Raw genomic sequence first — 19,421 nt, 5'->3', positions numbered from 1 at the left:
TGTAATTTTTTCCATCTTTCCTCAGGCTTAGCATATTAGAAGGAGCAATGTAAATCATGACATAACCCCGGAGAGCAATCAGTTTGCTTTCATTCTGTGTTACCAAGTTAATTATATTTATTGTGTATTAGAGTGTTAGGAGCTTGCTTTGTGTAGCGATGGTGTAAAACATGTAGCTTGATATTTACTATACCCACCAAACAATAATGATATAGTGCTTTTCAAATAGGATTGTGTATACTATACAGGAAATTTGTGACAGAACCTAAGTAGTATTTTTATTGCGAGAATTCTTAAAGCTGAATGCCAAGCAAACCGCTACATTCACAGAAGAAATACATTAATGGAAGCTCTTTATTTGCCAAATGATTTGAATATCTGTCCATTCAGTTATGAAAATAACCCGGGTCTGCCACATAACACAGTCCTGTTTGACAGGGAAGGAGACCTGAATTTTCTTTTCTGAAGTTAAATAACACTTACAGCCAGTTAGTCCTTGACATCAACCAAACTGGAATGTCCAGAGACAGGATGTTGCATTGCAGATGTATAAAGTAAAGATGAGCAACGGGAACTGCCTCAAAGGAGGCTACCATCAGCCCCAAGACTTTCTTGCAGAAGAGAGTTGGAAACCTTTTGGACTGAAGAATTTGAACATGAGACTAGAGAATCTGAGGTTTCTCATGTGAAAGGTAAACTTTGGCCTGAGACATGTCCAGGAACAGACTGGATACGTGTCAATTCCAGTTATGATTTCTGAATGCTCAGGATTCACCCAAACCTCTGTAACCTCTTGACAGTTATAAATACATTGTCTGACAAAGTCCTCGAGGACTGTTCCCTCAACAGACGCTCGCCTAAGTATCTCACACTGAGGATGCCATGAGAAGGTGACAGGGCTAGTTTTGAAGACAGCACCCTGGTGAACACCCAAAAAAAAAAAAAACAGCAATCGTCCCACACATGTAAGATATCACCGCGAACGTCAGATCATGGGCAGTAATTCCAGCACCAGACCTCTTCTGTAAATCTTAAGTGATAATTTGTAAAGGTTTTTAAATCGTAGTCTATGGATGGTAAAATTTACGTGGCGCCCGTTTTTAGTCTTGCCAAAGGCAGAACAAAACCAAAATACACCACTGCTCGCACCGCATGCCTGTTCAAATCACATGTGATTCTTTTCAGTGAGATTTGAGCCCATTCATTTTGTATGGGCTCAAATTGCACTGCACCGCAGGTGTTAGTTTTGGTATTGGAGCATTTGCACATGTACAAGTACTCATGCACATGCTTACTATCAGTACTGATATCGATACCGGTATTGGTGCAATGCTACCACTAGGAATAGTTATCCTTGCAATCAAGCCAGTAGTGGTGAAACTCATCAAATAGGGGAAGTCTCTGGGCAGAGACTACATGGATGCAATTGTATTATTGATAGTTAACTAGAAGGTTTTTGGAAGATGCAGATATTGGTGTGTGGTTTACATTTATCATGGTCCATTGTGGCTTCACCCTGGGTGTCTGCAGTAAGTGAGAGAGATGCAGGTCTGAAGCGGTGCTGCATGTTTGGGATGTTTGATCTACAATATTCTATGCTAGCTAAACCTTCATAGTTAAACCTATTATACTTGAAAAAAATCCTTCGAAAATAAAGATCAGCGTGTGTACTTTGGTTCCAAGCCTTCCTCTGAGCTTACTACAGTCCCCCAAACACAATTCACTACAGTCCCCCCAAAGACAACTGAATAAGAGAAGGGAGATTACAGAACCCGGTCATGTAACAAGAGGATGCACAACTGCCAAGATACAATGTGATAAAACCTTCCCCAATTTTACTGGCTCAAAACTAAAATCAGAAATAAACTGACTTGGCATTCGAAAAAAGCTATTTTTCCATACCAATACAAAAGTCAAAACAGGAGAAAAAAAAAAAGAAAGCAATGGCAATAGACCAACTTATTAACCCACGTATCTGAAGTATCTATATATCTGAAGCTTTACTGCAGTCAATTTTGTTTTTTAATTAATTTTGGAAATAGTGGGGGGGAGGATTACATTTCTGTCTCATTTTTTTTGTCTGTGACCACAATGAGAAAATGTTCATCACCCACCTATTTTCTCTGTGACACAAAAAAAGGAATTAGGGAAAAAGGTGTCACCAAGAAAGCAAGGCATAGAGAGCAATGACAACCTTATCAAAGTGCTAACCTTTCCTCACTCCATTAAAATGTGATTTTTTTTTCTGTGCTCATCCTTGCTGGATAGAATTTTTATCACTTGCAGTTCAAACAGAAACTTAAGTCTCTACAATAGGGGTGCACACCCCTTCACAAAAAAAAAAATTAGGTTGGAGTTGTGCTTTAAATGGACGAGTTAAGGATTAACTCAATGTCCTATCAGATCTTTTATTACTTGTGGACTGTGGCAGACTGATTCGGTTGAGTTTCATGAAAACCCACAACTGTCACTATAAGGAGACTCGTGGTGAAGATTAGAGTACAACCCACCCCAGAAAATAAGTACAACCCACCACAATGAGCCCATGAGATGATCACATGTTGTTGTCTGGGCCAGCCTTTCTTGAACCTTTTATCCTGGAGGAACCCTCTAAATAATTTTCAAGTTTTAAGGTACACCTGATATAGCCCCTTATACTGGAAGAATGTCCCTCTTAGAGTGGTGGCAAAATGCCACCCTTACAGATAACTAAAAAAAAAATCACTGGTATCATGCTGCTGGCTCTGCCAAGTGTTGCTGGTCCCGGAACTATGCAGCCATCATTAAACAGGAGGTCAATCAGCCACAGCTCAACGAACCTCTAGCAAGTTATAGAGGAACCATAGGTTCCACAGAACCTTGGTTAAAGAGTTACTGGCCTAGACAATATTTTATGCATAAAGTCATACTGGTACGTTGAAATATTTTCAGAACATTACCTTGGGAAAGTTCGACTCCGGAGTTCCTTAATGAAGACTTGACTGCCATTTTGAACTGGCTTGACTTCTGTTGCCTGTCCTGTGTCATGTTTGTGCCAATTTCGTTTCTTTTTCACTGCAAAACACAAAGCAAAAGAACTTTAACAAATGATTTTATTAAACAGGAACGGTGACACTGATATTGTAGGCAAGCATAAAAGTATTTATTAAAAGTAACCATTGTACATTTTATCACTGAGTTGGAAGTGAGCCTGAAAGCTGCTGCCTGCATTTGAGCTGTTTACAAAAGGAATACTGTTAAGGCTGACACTATTATTTCTTGGAGGCGATGAAAGTGCCAAGAGGGCTCAGCTAACATTTTATTCCCATGTATAAAACTGTATAGAAAGTGCAATGAAAGAACGAGTCCATGTGTCAACAGCAACCAATCAGGTTGCTTCTTTTGTCCCAACTTGCACTAGAACAAAAAATGATGGAATATAATAGGGTGCTATAGATAAAATGGCACTATTTGGTTAAAGGATCTCTAAACCCAAGAATAAAAATGTAGTAAATGTAGTAGGTTGCAGCTTAGAGTCCTTAGAAGTGATTTCTACATTCATTTTCTTCTTCAGGCTAACTGCATTTTCTGCAAGTACAGAACAATACCTGCTGACCTTGGATAAATTATAGTGTCCTTATTTCTTGAGCTGATATCTCAAACACTGTTTTGCGGTCTACCAGCTATCCCTGCGAACTACCAAACAACTCCCCTCCACATACTAGAGATAGGGAGAGGAGGAGCTGGTTGTAGTCCAAATCAGAAGAGCAGCCTTGAGTCACAACACTGCTCCTCCACTGATTAAGTACAGCGAGTAAGCATTGTTATGCAAGTGAAAATAATAAAATCACTGAAAGAAAGAAAATAAATGTAGCCACTGCATCCAAAGACTAATAAGCTGCAATATAATGGACAAGGTATATACTAGTGCAGGGATTCCCAAACTACGGCCCTGCAGCTGTTGCAGAACTACACATCCCATGAGGCATTGTAAAACTCTGACATTCACAGACATGACTAGGCATGATGGGAATTGTAGTTCCTAAACAACTGGAGGGCCGTAGTTTGGGAATCCCTGTACTAGTGTATCACCCACAAATTTTATTTTGTTTATTGAAAATGATAGTGTGGCATTAAATTGTTTGGAAATAATAGTCTAATACATTGATATAACATTAATTTATTGCATATAACGTTTTTATTCATTAAACTTTACATATACCTGAGAATCCTAAAGAAACTACAGCTCTGCAAACCTTTGGCATTTTAGCTGTCATTTTTGAAGATATTTGTGGGAAATTTAAACCAACACCCTCTGTAATTCATCCCAGAAGTGCAACTGTATGTCATACATCCCAGGAGTCTTCAGGAAGGGAAGGGTTTTTCAGATAAGCACACTTTCTTGTGTGCATGCTTGAGCTAAGGGCAGATGGATCCAGGAAGTAAATGCTACATGAATCATTTCCCCTTACTCAAGATGGCCATGGCCAGGAATGCTAGGGGGTTGTTTCTCAAAGTGATTTCCCAGCAAAATAAAGCATGTAGACATGGATGAATGGGTGAGTTTGCTTTGAATATTAAAAATAAAGTGAATACTGTTTTTGGTTTGTGGTGGTCAGATGTGGTGAAGATCCGCTTTAAAGTGACTCTTCGTTTTACCTATAAAAGAGACCATTAACATCACCAGCAGCATTTAGTCACTCCTTCCTTGTTTCCGTGCCACATTGTTTGCCAGGACTGGGTAAATAAAGCTCTGTGTAAGCGTCAAACTGACTTGTCAGAGCCTTATACAAAGTCAAGGACTTCTTTTTCCTCACCATATTAACAAGCTTGGCCAATCACGAGACATGTATTTCTTCACATGGAAGAGGAGTCGTCAACTTCTCACGCATACCCAAAATTCTAGCGTTGCACAGAAATGAAAATTCTGGTGCCAGAACTGAAAATTCAGGATGCACTTGGCCTAAACCAAAATTGACGTTAATTAAAAAAAATATATATATTATATATAATTTCATTATATTAGACTTTTTAATGAATATCATGATTTTCAATGAATATGAATTTAATTTCAGCCATTTAAAGAAAGTTATAAGTCCAGTTTTCAGTTTACAAAAAGCCATGTGGGGGACACAGCAAACATGTGGAAGAAGGTGCTCTGGTCAGATGAGACAAAAATTTTACTTTTTGGCCTTGTAGCTAAAAACTACACTGCACATCACCCTGAAAACACCATCCCCATCATGAAACATGGTGGTGGCAGCATCATGTTGTGGGGATGCTTTTCTTCAGCAGAGACAGGGAAGCTGGTCAGAGTTCATGGGAAAATGGATGGAGAGTCTGCAAAAGACTTGAGACTGGGACGGAGGTTCACCTTCCAGCAGGACAACAACTCTAAACATAAAGCCAGAGCTACAATGGAATGGTGCAGAGTAGAGACATACCCTTAAAGACTTGCAGCTGTAATTGCAGTGAAATGTGGTTCTACAAAGTACTAAATCAGGGGGGCTGAATACAAATGCTCGCCACACATTTCAGATATTTTTTTGTAAAAAAACTTGGAAGCCATTTATCATTTTCCTTCTACTTCACAATTATGTGCCACTTTGTGTTGGTCTATCACATAAAATCCCAATAAAATACATTTACGTTTTTAGTTGTAACATAACAAAATAGAGGAAAATTTCAAGGGGTGTGAATACTTTTTCAAGGCACTGTAACACTACTTATTTACTTTTCGATAATTTTCTCTTAAAATGGTTCAATTTACAAATGCAAATGTCACCAAAATATGTCAACTTTTTTCAAAGTGTCCACATGAAGAGAAAATTTATCTGTTAAAAGATCTTTTTTTTAGCATAAATTGTTATTTCACCTCTGTTATTTTATACCAACAAACCTCTCCTTTTCTCCTCCACAATTATTACAACTCCCAGTTATCACAACCATGAAGCTGGTGTTACTTTAAGGGGTGATAAACTGCATGATAATCTTTGTGAATTGACTTTTACATTGATTATTCTGATAGGGTCATAGGAGGCCAATAAAATAACACTGTAATAATAGCACTAGTAGTTGTAATATAACCAGTACAATACACACCGGGCTAAATAAATAATAACTAATAAAGTGTATCTACACCCCAAAACAAAATGTAATCTATTGCAGTTTATAAGGCCATAGATAAGGTTCCTGCATTTGTTTTTTTCTTGTTTTTTTTATTTTTATTTTTTAGTTGTATTCCTGACCCTGGGTGGTTATGCTCTCTGCGCCACTGTAAAGGGGGAGCCCTGGTTGTCACCCACGCAGCTCCCCTGATTTGGACTAGACACACATCTTCTTCTCTTCATCTTTATTACATGGAGGATTAATAGCCTACAGAATAACATTTCTGTAATTTCAGGAAATTACAAGATCAATACATTTCTGGTAAGATCAACAGGTATTTTTCTGTACTTTTTGAAAATATTCTTAAGCCTAGTACACATGCAACGATTATCGGCCGACCGATCGTCCGTTTTTTGTCCAGTGGTGTTTTGTTGGTTGGAATGTGCCTAGACTGCACATGAATTTTCTCGCCCGTCAAAATTCTACTTCAGAAGTGATGTCATGTGTTGGATTGCTTTCTTTGTGTTCTTTCTTCTCTGAGCATGCCCGGTCTTGCTCATTAGATTTTTCCCTGTCAAAATCTGTACTGACTGCACGAAAATCGGCCGTGTTTTGACGGCGGACAAAAATTTTATAGCCTGCACACCAGATTTTTTTTGGCCGAAAAAGTCGGAGTCGGTTGTCCGAAGCATTGTACTAACAAGCCGAAAATCGGCAGATCGGTCGTCGGACGAAAATTCCCTGCCAATTTTCGACGCGTGTGTACGAGGCTTTAGTCTAAAAACGAATGCAGCCACCACATCTAAAGGCAAGTAAGCTGCCACATATATATTTTTTTGGATTTAGATATCTTTCAAGGACTGGTTCACACTATCTGCAATGACCTGTGTTTTTTTGTACTAGAAAAAAAAAAATGCAAGCGACCACTAGGGCACAACTATTAGTTAAAGAAAATTATAGGTAAAAAAAAAAACTAAGCATTGCAATGCACTCAAATGTGTATTGTACTGCTACACTGACAGCTGCCTGCATGTGAATCAGGCCTAAGTGTTTTGCATTGTTTTAATTTAAAACAGTAATAAACTATACAAATTCTCTTTAAAAAGTAAAAAATCAGGTCACAGGAAGTGCTGGCTTCTAGTGGCACTGTATAGTCTGTATAACCACACAGAAAGATTTAAATACATATACTGAAACCTACACAAGTGTTCTCAGACACATCTCCTGGAGTCAATAAAATAAACAACTTTACGTGGCTAATATTTATTTTATGGATGAAGGTACACAGGAAAATTATTAGAGGTTTCCGCCGAGCCAAATTATAAAATTTTCTATTGTGCACTTTAGTCTCTGCAAAAAAGCCGATCAATGTGGTGTCTTGCTGATTAATTATCACACTTTTCACTTTGTACTTCATCTCAAACAATGGTTATAAGAGGAGGAAATACAACATTTTCCAAATGTTCTCAAACAATGCTTATAGAGGAGGAAATACAACATTTTCCAAATTTGATCACAATGCTATAACTGTCACTTAATAAAAATCAAAGATAATGTGAGTTTGTAATACACAAAATCTCCATTCAAAAATTCAGGAAATATAGGTGTAGCCTAAAGAAGTGTCGATATCTGAAAAATATGAGAAAGACATAATCCCACCTTGAAGGCCTACTGTAATATTATCTAAATCCAGAGTTGTATAAAGTACTCGAAACCCATACTTGAGTAAAAGTACAAGTGCTCGATCAAAAAGTGACTTGAGTAGGAGTACTAAAGTATTCAACATTTTTTGTACTTAAGTATTGCAAGTAGTTTTTTTTTTTTAAATTTTGCTACTCAAGTACTGAAAGTAAAAGTACAAGTACTGTGTTATGTAGTTATTAAAGAAAGAAGTCAAAAGTTTGAACATCATATTGTTTTTTATTATTTCAAATGCGGCTTTTATTTATACATACAGTAGCATTTATTTTCGTATGCGCTGATAATACACATGTTTTGAGCTTCATGAAACCTGCCATCTACTGTTCTGGCAGTGGTAATTTTTATAATAGTAACGAGTAACTATGCAGCACAAAAAAAAAAATCGGAGTAGAAGTATTGAAATCATCGAAAAAATGTAGTGAAGTAAAAGTGGAAGTAGGAGAAAAACATTCTACTCTAGGAAAGTAGAGATACCGCCTTTCGGTACTTAAGTACAGTAGTGAAGTCGTTCTACTTAGTTACTATACATCTCTGTCTAAATCTAGTAACCTCATAATTCCCAACATCTACTCTACATGCCCCAATCCTCCCTCGTTGAAAAGCTCCATCCCCATAACTTTAGTATCTCTCCACTATTCTCCATATCTCTAGAATATCACACCACCCCTGTATCTTCGTATATCTCAGTTACTCATTTTTCTAGTATCTCACAACCATCCTCCATATCACCAGTGTCTCACCTCATTCCTCTTTATCTCCAGTAACTATCACCTTCCCCATATCTCCAGAATCTCATCACTACCCTCAATATTTCCATAATCTCACCACCATCCCCACAACTCCAGTATTTTTAGCATTCCCATATCCCTAGTATCTCACCACCACCCCCATATCTCAAATATCCCATTAGAACTCAACATATCTCCAGTATCGTCATTCCCCATATCCTCAGAATCCCACCACTAATCTTCACATCTCCAGTATCTTTATAAAATTCCTCATCCCTCCAGTTTTTCACCGCAATCCCAATACCTCCAAAACCTCATTATCATATCCAACAGCTCCAGTATCAGGCCACCATCCTTATAACGCCAGTATCTCACCACCATCCTTACACCTCCAGTATCTCACCACAATGCCCATATTTCCAGTGTCTCTCATCAACACTCTATACATTTCCAGTGTGTCACCACAATACCCTAAAACCTCAGCATCTCACCACTACCCCCCATATTTCCACATAGCACCACCACTTCCATAACCTCTCATTCTTTATAACCACAGCTTCCAAAATGTTAAAATCACTCTAAGCCCAATTTAATTATCGACACCAAGGTCAGCTGCAAAGTTTACATACATTATATTACCAAAAGTTTTGGAACATGTGCTGTTACACACACATGAACTTTAAAGGCATCCCAGTCTTAGTGCGTAGGGTTCAATATTGAGTTGGCCCACCCTTTTGCAGCTATAACAGCTTCAACACTTCTAGGAAGGCTGTCCAGAAGGTTTAGAAGTGTGTCTATGGGAATGTTTGCCCTATTATTTCAGAAGAGCATTTGTGAGGTCAGGCACTGATTTTGGACAAGAAGGCCTGGCTCACAGTCTCCGCTCCAATTCATTCCAAAGGTGTTCTATAGGGTTAAGGTCAGGACTCTGTGCAGGCCCGTTAATTTCCTCTACCCCAAACTCGCTCATCCATGTCTGACCTTGCTTTGTGCACTGGTGAGAACTTTGCTGTTCTATACAGCACAATATTGGAGAACTCTGCTGTTTCTATACAGCACAATATTGGAGAACTCTGCAGTTCTATACAGCACAATATTGGAGAACTCTGCTGTTTCTATACAGCACAATATTGGAGAACTCTGCTGTTTTATACAGCACAATATTGGAGAACTCTGCTGTTCTATAAAGCACAATATTGGAGAACTTTTCTGTTCTATACAGCACAATATTGGAGAACTCGGATTTTCTATACAGCACAATATTGGAGAACTCAGATGTTCTATACAGCACAATATTGGAGAACTATGCAGTTCTATACAGCACAATATTGGAGAACTCTGCTGTTCTATACAGCACAATATTGGAAAACTCTGCTGTTTCTATACAGCACAATATTGGAGAACTCTGCTGTTCTATACAGCACAATATTGGAGAACTCTGCTGTTCTATAAAGCACAATATTGGAGAACTTTGCTGTTCTATACAGCACAATATTGGAGAACTCTGCTGTTATATAAAGCACAATATTGGAGAACTCTGCTATTTCTATACAGCACAATATTGGAGAACTCTGCTGTTCTATAAAGCACAATATTGGAGAACTTTGCTGTTCTATACAGCACAATATTGGAGAACTCTGCTGTGCTATACAGCACAATATTGGAGAACTCTGCTGTTCTATACAGCACAATATTGGAGAACTCTGCTGTTATATACAGCACAATATTGGAGAACTCTGCTGTTTCTATACAGCACAATATTGGAGAACTCTACTGTTCTATACAGCACAATATTGGAGAACTCTGCTGTTTCTATACAGCACAATATTGGAGAACTCTACTGTTCTATACAGCACAATATTGGAGAACTCTGCTGTTTCTATACAGCACAATATTGGAGAACTCTGCTGTTTTATACAGCACAATATTGGAGAACTCTGAGACTCTGCTGTTCTATACAGCACAATATTGGAGAACTCTGCTGTTCTATACAGCACAATATTGGAGAACTCTGCTGTTCTATACAGCACAATATTGGAGAACTCTGCTGTTCTATACAGCACAATATTGGAGAACTCTGCTGTTCTATAAAGCACAATATTGGAGAACTCTGCTGTTCTATAAAGCACAATATTGGAGAACTTTGCTGTTCTATACAGCACAATATTGGAGAACTCTGATGTTCTATACAGCACAATATTGGAGAACTTTGCTGTTTTATACAGCACAATATTGGAGAACTCTGCTGTTTTATACAGCACAATATTGGAGAACTCTGCTGTTTCTATACAGCACAATATTGGAGAACTCTGCTGTTTCTATACAGCACAATATTGGAGAACTCTGCTGTTTTATACAGCACAATATTGGAGAACTCTGCTGTTCTATACAGCACAATATTGGAGAACTCTGCTGTTTCAATTCAATACAATATTGGAGGCAGAGAGAAAGCATAAGTGCTTGTTGGGGCACAGGGGTCACTCACAGCTCCACATCTGCCTTTCCTAACATCGCTAAACTGAAAACATCTGTTTGACGTCCTTAAAATAATAGACTTTGAGACGGGATTAAGCATAATCCTTTACAGACCTGTGCCCAGGACAGCAGGAGTAACATGCACTCACCAAGCCTTTATGATCTTTGATATCAAATCTTTTTTATATTATTCCAAAACCAACTTGCAAAAACCCATTTGGAGCTTATAAAAAAAACATCCTTATGTGATGGCAAGAGCATGTTGATAGTGCAAGAACTACACTCACCGGCCTCTTTATTAGGTACACCTTGCTAGTACTGGGTTTGACCCCCCTTTTGCCTTCAGAACTGCCTTAATTCTTCTTGGTATAGATTCAACAAGGTGTTGGAAACATTAGTCAGAGATTTTGGTCCATATTGACATGATGATATCACGCAGTTGCTGCAGATTTGTCAGCTGCACATCCATAATGCGAATCTCCTATTCCACCCAAAGGTGCTCTATTGGATGAGATCTGGTGAAAGTGGAGGCCATTGGAGTACAGTGACCTCATTGTCATGTTCAAGAAACCAGTTTGAGATGATTTGAGCTTTGTGACATGGTGCATTATCCTGCTGGAAGGAGCCATCAGAAGATGGGTACACTGTCTTCATAAAGGGGCAGGACATGGTCAGCAACAAAACTCAGGGAGGCCGTGGCGTTTAAACGATGCTCAATTGATACTAAGGGGCCCAAAGTGTGCCAAGAAAATATCCCCCACACCATTACACCACCAGCCTGTAGATACAAAGCAGGATGGATCCATGCTTTTATGTTGTTTACGCTAAATTCTGACCCTACCATCTGAATGTCACAGCTGAAATGGAGACTCATCAGACCAGGCAACATTTTTCCGATCTTCTATTGTCCAATTTTGGTGAGCCTGTGCAAATTGTAGCCTCAATTTCCTGTTCATAGCTGACAGGAGTGGCACCCTGTGTGGTCTTCTGCTGCTGTAGCACATCTGCTTTAAGGTTTGATGTGTCGTGTGTTCAGAGATGGTATTCTGCATACCTTGCTTGAAACGAGTGGTTGAGTTACTGTTGCCTTTTTATCATCTCAAACCAGTCTGCCCATTGTACTCTGACCTCTGACATCAACAAGGCGTTTTCATCCACACAGCGGCCGTTCACTGGATATTTTCTCTTTTTCTGACCATTCTCTGTAAACCATAGAGATGGAATCCCAGTAGATCAGCAGTTTTTGAAATACTCAGACCAGCCCGTCTGGCACTAACAACCATGCCATGTTCAAAGTCACTAAAATCCCCTTTCTTCCTCATTCTGATGTTTGGTTTGGTATTAACTTCAGCAAGTCACCTTCACCATGTCTAGATGGCTAAATGCATTGAGTTGCTGCCATATGATTGGCTGACTAGCCATTTATGTTACCAAGCAATTGAACAGGTGTAACAGTGAGTGTATTTTGGGCGCCCAGAATGCCAAGGGATGTGTGCCTACTGGTGTAAGCAATATTCCAGCCTTGGGGAGCACAACCAGTAAGCATAGCCATATAAAATCTTTTCATATATACAGACAAGAATAAAAATAATTGCTTTCAGCTTCAAGCATCTGTCTGATTAATGCACATCTCAACGATTTTCATGTATTAAGCCAGTTAAGCCATTATTTTTACAGCATGATATGGAATAAATAAGTAATAATATCCTCATTAGTTTACAGCGCTTACACAATAAAACTTAAGATGAGACACAAGAGCACAAGATAAACTTGAGACGACACAACACAGGGGAAAAAAAAAAAAAGACATACAGAGCAAAGCAGATCAAATAAGAACAGGACAGGTGAAATGCCAGAGCCGGAGATGAAACAGTACACTAAAGGAGAACATGACACAGGAGAAATGTACACAGAGCTCCCGACAGGCGTCAAAAGACAACAAAACTCCAAAGAAAACGTGGAGATGTAAACCGCCACTAAACAAGGATGTGCACAACAAAACAAAAAAATATGTGCCATACAAGGAAAAACCCTTTATATAAGTATTTATGTGATTAAAAGGTGGGTAAAGGGTCCAGCTGTGAGATTAAACAAAATCAGAGCATTCATACAATATAAATATCATGTTGGGCTAGAGGTAGATATTTCGCTCTGTGAATTTAAGTGGTTCTAAAGACTAAAAATTTTTCTGGACCGGAAGTTTTTTCCCCCTTAATGGCCAGGCCATTTTTTGCGACACGGCACGTTGTTACTTTAACTGACAATTGCGCAGTCGTGCGACGCGTTAGCCAAATAATTGATGTCCCTTTTTTCCCACAAATAGAGCTTTCGTTTGGTGGTATTTGATCACCTCTGCAATTTTTATTTTTTGCGCTATAAACAAAAAAAAGTGTAAATTTTGAAAAAAATATACTGTATTTTTTACTTTCTGTTATGTAACATTCCCAATGAATTTTTTTTTTTTTAAAAATCAAATTTTTTCATCTTTTTAGGCCAACATATATTCTGCCACATATTTTTGGTAAAAAAAATCCCAATAAGAGTATATTGATTGATTTGCGCAAAAGTTATTGCGTCTACAAACTAGGGGAAAGATTTATGTCATTTTTATTTATTTATTTATTTTTTACTAGTAATGGCGGGGATCTGAGATTTTTTAGCAGAACTGCGACATTGCGGCAGACAGATTGGACACCTAACTGACATTTTTGACACTTTAGGGGGGACCAGTGACATTACTACAGTAATAAGTGCTAAAAGTATGCACTGTTATTGTACTAATGACACTGGCAGGGAAGGGGTTAACACCAGGGGGGCGATCAATGGGTTAAATGTGTCCCTAGGGAGTGCTTTCTAACTGTGTGGGGGATGGGCTTGGTGAATGAACACGGAGACCTGTGTTCCTAAATAGGAGGAACACAGGATCCCTGTGTTCGTTACTGATAGAACAGACCACCGTTCTGTCTTCACATGGAGCAATCGCCGGCGCTCGGCGGACATCCTTGACTGGCTCCCCCTGTGGCCAATCGGCGCGTGCGCACATCCCCATTAGCGGTCCCGCGAAGCAACGTACAGGTACGTCGTTTCACAGGACAGAGCCAACTTGCTGCAGTAAAACTATGGCTGCTGATCAGCAAGCGGTTAAAGTGGTTGTAAACCCTTACATATACCCAATGAAGTGACTGGCCTCAGGTGATACACAGAGATGAAACAAATCATCCTACGTAAGATGTACCTGTTTTTTTCTTCTCTTCTCTTCTCTACATTCATTCAAATTCCAGAATTTATAAAATTGTCAGAGCTGTCAGAAAAAGGACCAGAGAGCTGAAGTTACACACTACAGAGCTCAATGAGATGAGCTCTGAGAGCTGATCGGAGGGAAGGGAGACACCCCCCTTTACAAAGCACACAGGAACAGATATGTGGCTGTCAATCACAAGCTGTGTGCTGGAGATCCCTCCCCTGTCACCTTTTTTCTCTTGGTGTCAGGAAAGCTTTTCAGAAGAAATTAATGCTGATAGCAGAGGAATGAAGCAGCAGACAGAAATGACACTTAGTGCTCTGAATTGAGACAAGTACACACTATAGAGTGATATGCTTTATTGTTTTATAGTATGCAAAATAATCTCATTTTTTTCTTGTCTATTGGGGAACAGAGGAAATCAGATACAGTCAGGATGTCCAAAAACAGTCCAACTGAGGAGTGAGCAACACAGCAACAACAACCGCCAACAGGCCTAAAAGTAACCAGGAACTGCGTGCAGCACAGAGGATGCCTAAAGGACCAACGTTTGAATCTGACTCGGAAGAGGCCATGCCCCCACTAAATAGAGAAACCACCAACACTACCAGAGGGAGGGCATGGGGAATCAAATTGGAACCTCAGACCAGTAAGATAAGGCAAATGTCAAGTAGGATAATGCCACAAATAGGTAGACATCAACTGGAATCAACAAACAGCTTATCAACCAGAACCCAAATAATAAAAGTTAGAACAATATTGATTTTCCAGTGTGGTCAACAAGAGAATTGGTCATGTCCGTGGAAGAAACAGGTCCCAAAGAGGAACCTAACCAAAAAAACAGTCAATTCAAAAAGAGAAGGCCCTAATGTTTTACACCCCTAAAACATAGGGTACCAGGACAAGAGCTTTGTGTCAAACAATATTGTATTGTATATAGGTTTACAAAGTTTAGTGATAATATCGTCAGGTTCCATTGTTAGACATACCTAACATTTGTGTTCAAAGAATGTTAAAGGGTTCAGTAGAGACTTACATTTGATTATGTTTCACACAAGACGGTAATTCTAGCATAGTGGGAAATTAAGAGGATGTAGGGGTTGCCAGAGACTAGTTACAAGAACCTACCTCGGCCGACCAATATAGAACTAACAAAGAATAACAAAGTAAAGAACAATTATTAGAACGGTATATTACACATTACAGAGAAAAAAATTGACTTGGTAAATAAAATAATTATAACAAAAGATGGGTTCTGAGTCTGATTGTAAATCTGGTCATCCATTTGAGCTATCAGAAAGGATACTAAAAAGGCTTCTAGTAGCAATTTATATAAGAGCGAGCTATATCAGAGTGGTTGAAGTGTTCTACTTTAATAGTGATAGGGTTATGGAAGATAACATATGGGCCTTTAAGTAATAGGGGTTGTCTGGCTTTGGGGAAAGAAATGAGTCCAGCCAGCCCACATTTTTTTAAAACGTATTGTATTTATCTTTACTTGTAAGAATCCAATATTCCGCCAGCATGTTTTTATCTATTGAAAAGACAAGAACTCACTGCTCAAGGTGGTGTGATTGCCTGATGACTCACACCGGTGCATGCCCCGGCTCGCCTCCGTGAAAACTTGTTAAAGGAAAAGGAATTGGCAGCACTCCAGGTTGAGTCAAAATCCAGATTTATTGACTGGACATCCAAATATGACAATCGTGACAAGGTAGACGCGTTTCACACACTGACTGTGTGCTTAATCATTACCAATCATTACATAATGATTAAGCACACAGTCAGTGTGTGAAACGCGTCTACCTTGTCACGATTGTCATATTTGGATGTCCAGTCAATAAATCTGGATTTTGACTCAACCTGGAGGGCTGCCAATTCCTTTTCCTTTATCATGTTTTTATCTACCTCCAATTTCAAGTCAGACACTGCGGGGCACAAATCGCTTTTCCAGAATCAGGTTATTAGACATTTACCTGCATTTAAGAGGTGGGCAGTATGTTACTTTGTATGCTTTTACTAAAACAGGAGTATAATGGAATTAGCACTGTAGTGTGTTTCTAGATATTAGAAATAGGGATATTTTTTCCACCCAAGGGATCATTTCATCACAGAATTTTTGGATTTTCAGGCAATGCCACCATAGGTGCAAGAAGAAGCCAGTCTGTGCACCGCCATGCCAACAGGTTGGATCTAAATGTGGGAATCTACATGCAAGTTTCAGTAGGGATCTGAAGCATCTGGAAATACATTTGTAACAGGATTTCTGAATTTTTGTACTTACGGAAGAGAAATGGATAGGGAAAGGATTTTCAGGTTCCTGTTTGGCATACCCTGTTTGTTATTTTTTTTTGTTGGTTTGTTTTTTAATGACAGGGTTGCTTTAAAGGACAATTTCACTGAAACTGAAGGGTTAGTTCTCTTAAGGGACACACACATCTTGTGTTCAATGTGATACTTTTTTTAAGTCTACTTTTTTCCCCTTTATAGTATCTAATCTACTTTGTGCCTACACCCAAAACTATTCAATTCCGAGAAATATGCAAGTACGTTTAGCCAGAATAATGGACATGGTAATATCAAAGGTGAATTGACTTAAATGGGCCAGATGCTTGGAGAGCGTGTAATGTGAAAGAAGATGACATAAAATAATGACACTGAGAAAACTGTTCTTGGGTAGTCGCCTAGTCAAAAGTACAAGTACCCTTACAGGTTTAAGCAGTACATCTAAGTCTTATATTTATTAAAAAATATACCTTTCATGGCATTAAGAAAATTGAGGCTACAGTTGTCCAGACAAAATAAAGACATTAAAGAAGAGAGTGATGGGCCTTCAAGTTGTGTAGGTTTTAAAAATTACAAAGTGGGGGAGATTTACTAAAAATGGAGCATGCAAAATCTTGGGCACAGCTGCACCAGATTCCGACTGCTCCACTTTTTGTAAATCAACCCCATTGTGTGCATTTTTGTGTGAAAAATGTATTGAAAATGAAGAATTGAGATATAAAGAGGCATAGACAACATATGCAGTACTTCAAAATTCACCATTTTACAGAACTGCTTTACTTCATTAATCCACCGCACTCTTATCAGAAATTTAGTAATGCTGGAACATGCCTGATTTAGATTCAAGAACATCCACTGCACCCCCCCCCCCCTTTGCTGTCTCTCACATTCAAAAGACCTGATATAAAATACTGTAGGACAGTAGTCAAAGCCACCAATCAGATTCAGATGCAAGTTAGAAGCCCAACTGAAGTTTAATAAGAAAGCAGCAGAGCACATTCTAAAGTCTAAAGTTTTAGGGATGTACTTTCAGGAGCCAATTTTCTGCTCTCTACCTGCTTCCGATATCACCATTCAAAGTCCAACTGAAGCACAGGAAGCAAGCGGTCAATAAAAGAGTAAATGTAAGGTTCTTACTGATTAATATTAAAATAGTTCCGCAGCAGAAGCGCAAAATCCAAGCAATAGGCTGCAGAGATGGACTTCTGCGTTCCGTGTGACATGTACCCAACATGAACCATGATTCTGCAATCAAGAAAGCTTATGCTGAGGGGTTGCGAACCCCTGCAGAAAGCCCGCTGTCTATGTCTTGAATGTTGACCTGCTGCTGGGGATCTACTAACTACACTACTAATTACAGATAGAACCTTACATTTAGGCTTTCATACCTTATGGAATGTATTTTGTCACTTTCTTGTTATGGATCGGTTAATCTTAACTGGAGATACAGGAAGCATTCAGAGAGGAAGATACACACCACAGGCTTCTGGAAATATGCTCCTACTGCCATCATTGTTATATGGTCTGAGAAAATCTATTTGCAATTAATCACAGATTAGGGTTAACCGCGAAAACTTCTTACATTAAAACAATTACTATGTATACATGTAAGTATAGATGATAAAAAACCCATGGGGTAGCAGAGACACCCATAGGGGGGTGGTGTTTTCAAATAGACAAAAATGTAGAAACAATCTATCCAAAACGGTGTAGGCTTCTTTTGAAGGGGACATTTATTAAACACCAATAACGCCTTTTGTGATTATTGGTCACTTCTTCAGATTAGATGTGTTACTTGATGCTTTGTTCCACAGCTGTGGCATAAATTAAACCTCTTTTTGTACTGCTCGCCAATTGTGGCCTATTCAAGTGAATGGGGCAGCCCTGCAACTACCCTGCATTTCAAAAAGAAGAGGTGGCACTAAGAGAGAGAAAGAGATGATCTCAAGTCTTCACAGTACTTACTAGGGCTTTTTTTCAGCGGGAACGATGAATGTATTTCATGGCAAGGTGTGCTGGAGGGTATATTGATGCTGGCTACTGGGGGATCTATTGTCACTGGTGGGATCTTTGTTTTGTGAGGGTCTATTGTTGTTGGCTGAGGGGGTCTGACGTTGTAAGGGGATACATTTAGCTGGAAAGGATCTACTGTTGAGGAAGAGGTCTGCTGTTGCTTCCTGCTGGAGAATCTAGCGTTGTCACAAGAAAGTACCTATCTGCATACCTGTGTAAAGGGCCGCCTTTGTCTGAATGGGATGCACAGGTGTTTCATGCATCCACGTACAAGCAATCCCATTTGTGTTGAATGGGTCTTAACGGCTGCACAGTCACAGCTGCTGGTTCCAATATGACAGCCAAGCAGGTGTGTGTCCCTGAACACAGACTATGTGTGTTTGGAGACACACACATGAAGCTGCTGTGTCCCAAAAGACATGAATTTGACTGCCTGCATGCGGATGAATGAAACACCTGTGCATCCCATGCCGGCAAAGATGGCCCTTCACACAGGTGTATGAAAATACAGAAAAAATAACAGCGTAAGTAAGGTATAAAAAGGGGTAATGCTAGCACATCTATTGTGTAAGGCATAATTCACACGGGGGTTGCCAGCTATTCGTCATAAAAAAAAGAAGAAAAAAAGAAAAAAAAAGAAAACATTTGTCTATGCAGCCTAGAGGCCAACAGGAGTGGCAGGTGTTTGCATTTAGCCGCATGTACAAGTCAATGACAGGCTGTGGTTGTATGCATGTCATCACACAGCCAAGAGTTTTAATGAATACAGAGGTTAAGGAGCAGACTGTCTGGAGTTTGATTTACAAAATCTGGTTCCGCTGTGCATTTGTAGCCAATCAGCTTCTAACTTCAGCTTGTTCAATTAAGCTTTGGCAAAAAAAAAAAATGGA

General features: G+C 39.1%; 1 protein-coding gene across 1 annotated transcript in view; it reads right to left on the bottom strand.

The window, feature by feature from the left end:
- PHF2 (PHD finger protein 2) overlaps positions 1–19,421 on the bottom strand; it is a 460,832-nt gene that overhangs the window by 178,705 nt on the left and 262,706 nt on the right. The window contains exon 3 of the mRNA XM_082265845.1: positions 2,940–3,054. Within this exon, the coding sequence (XP_082121971.1) occupies positions 2,940–3,054 (115 nt within the window). The remainder of the gene's footprint in view (positions 1–2,939; positions 3,055–19,421) is intronic.

The sequence above is a fragment of the Pelophylax lessonae genome (assembly GCF_965119305.1).
Source record: "Pelophylax lessonae genome assembly, chromosome: 8".
NCBI classification, from domain to species: Eukaryota; Metazoa; Chordata; class Amphibia; order Anura; family Ranidae; genus Pelophylax; species Pelophylax lessonae.
The sequence above is the reverse complement of the archived record's forward strand: the minus strand, read 5'-3'. Positions and strand labels throughout refer to the sequence as shown.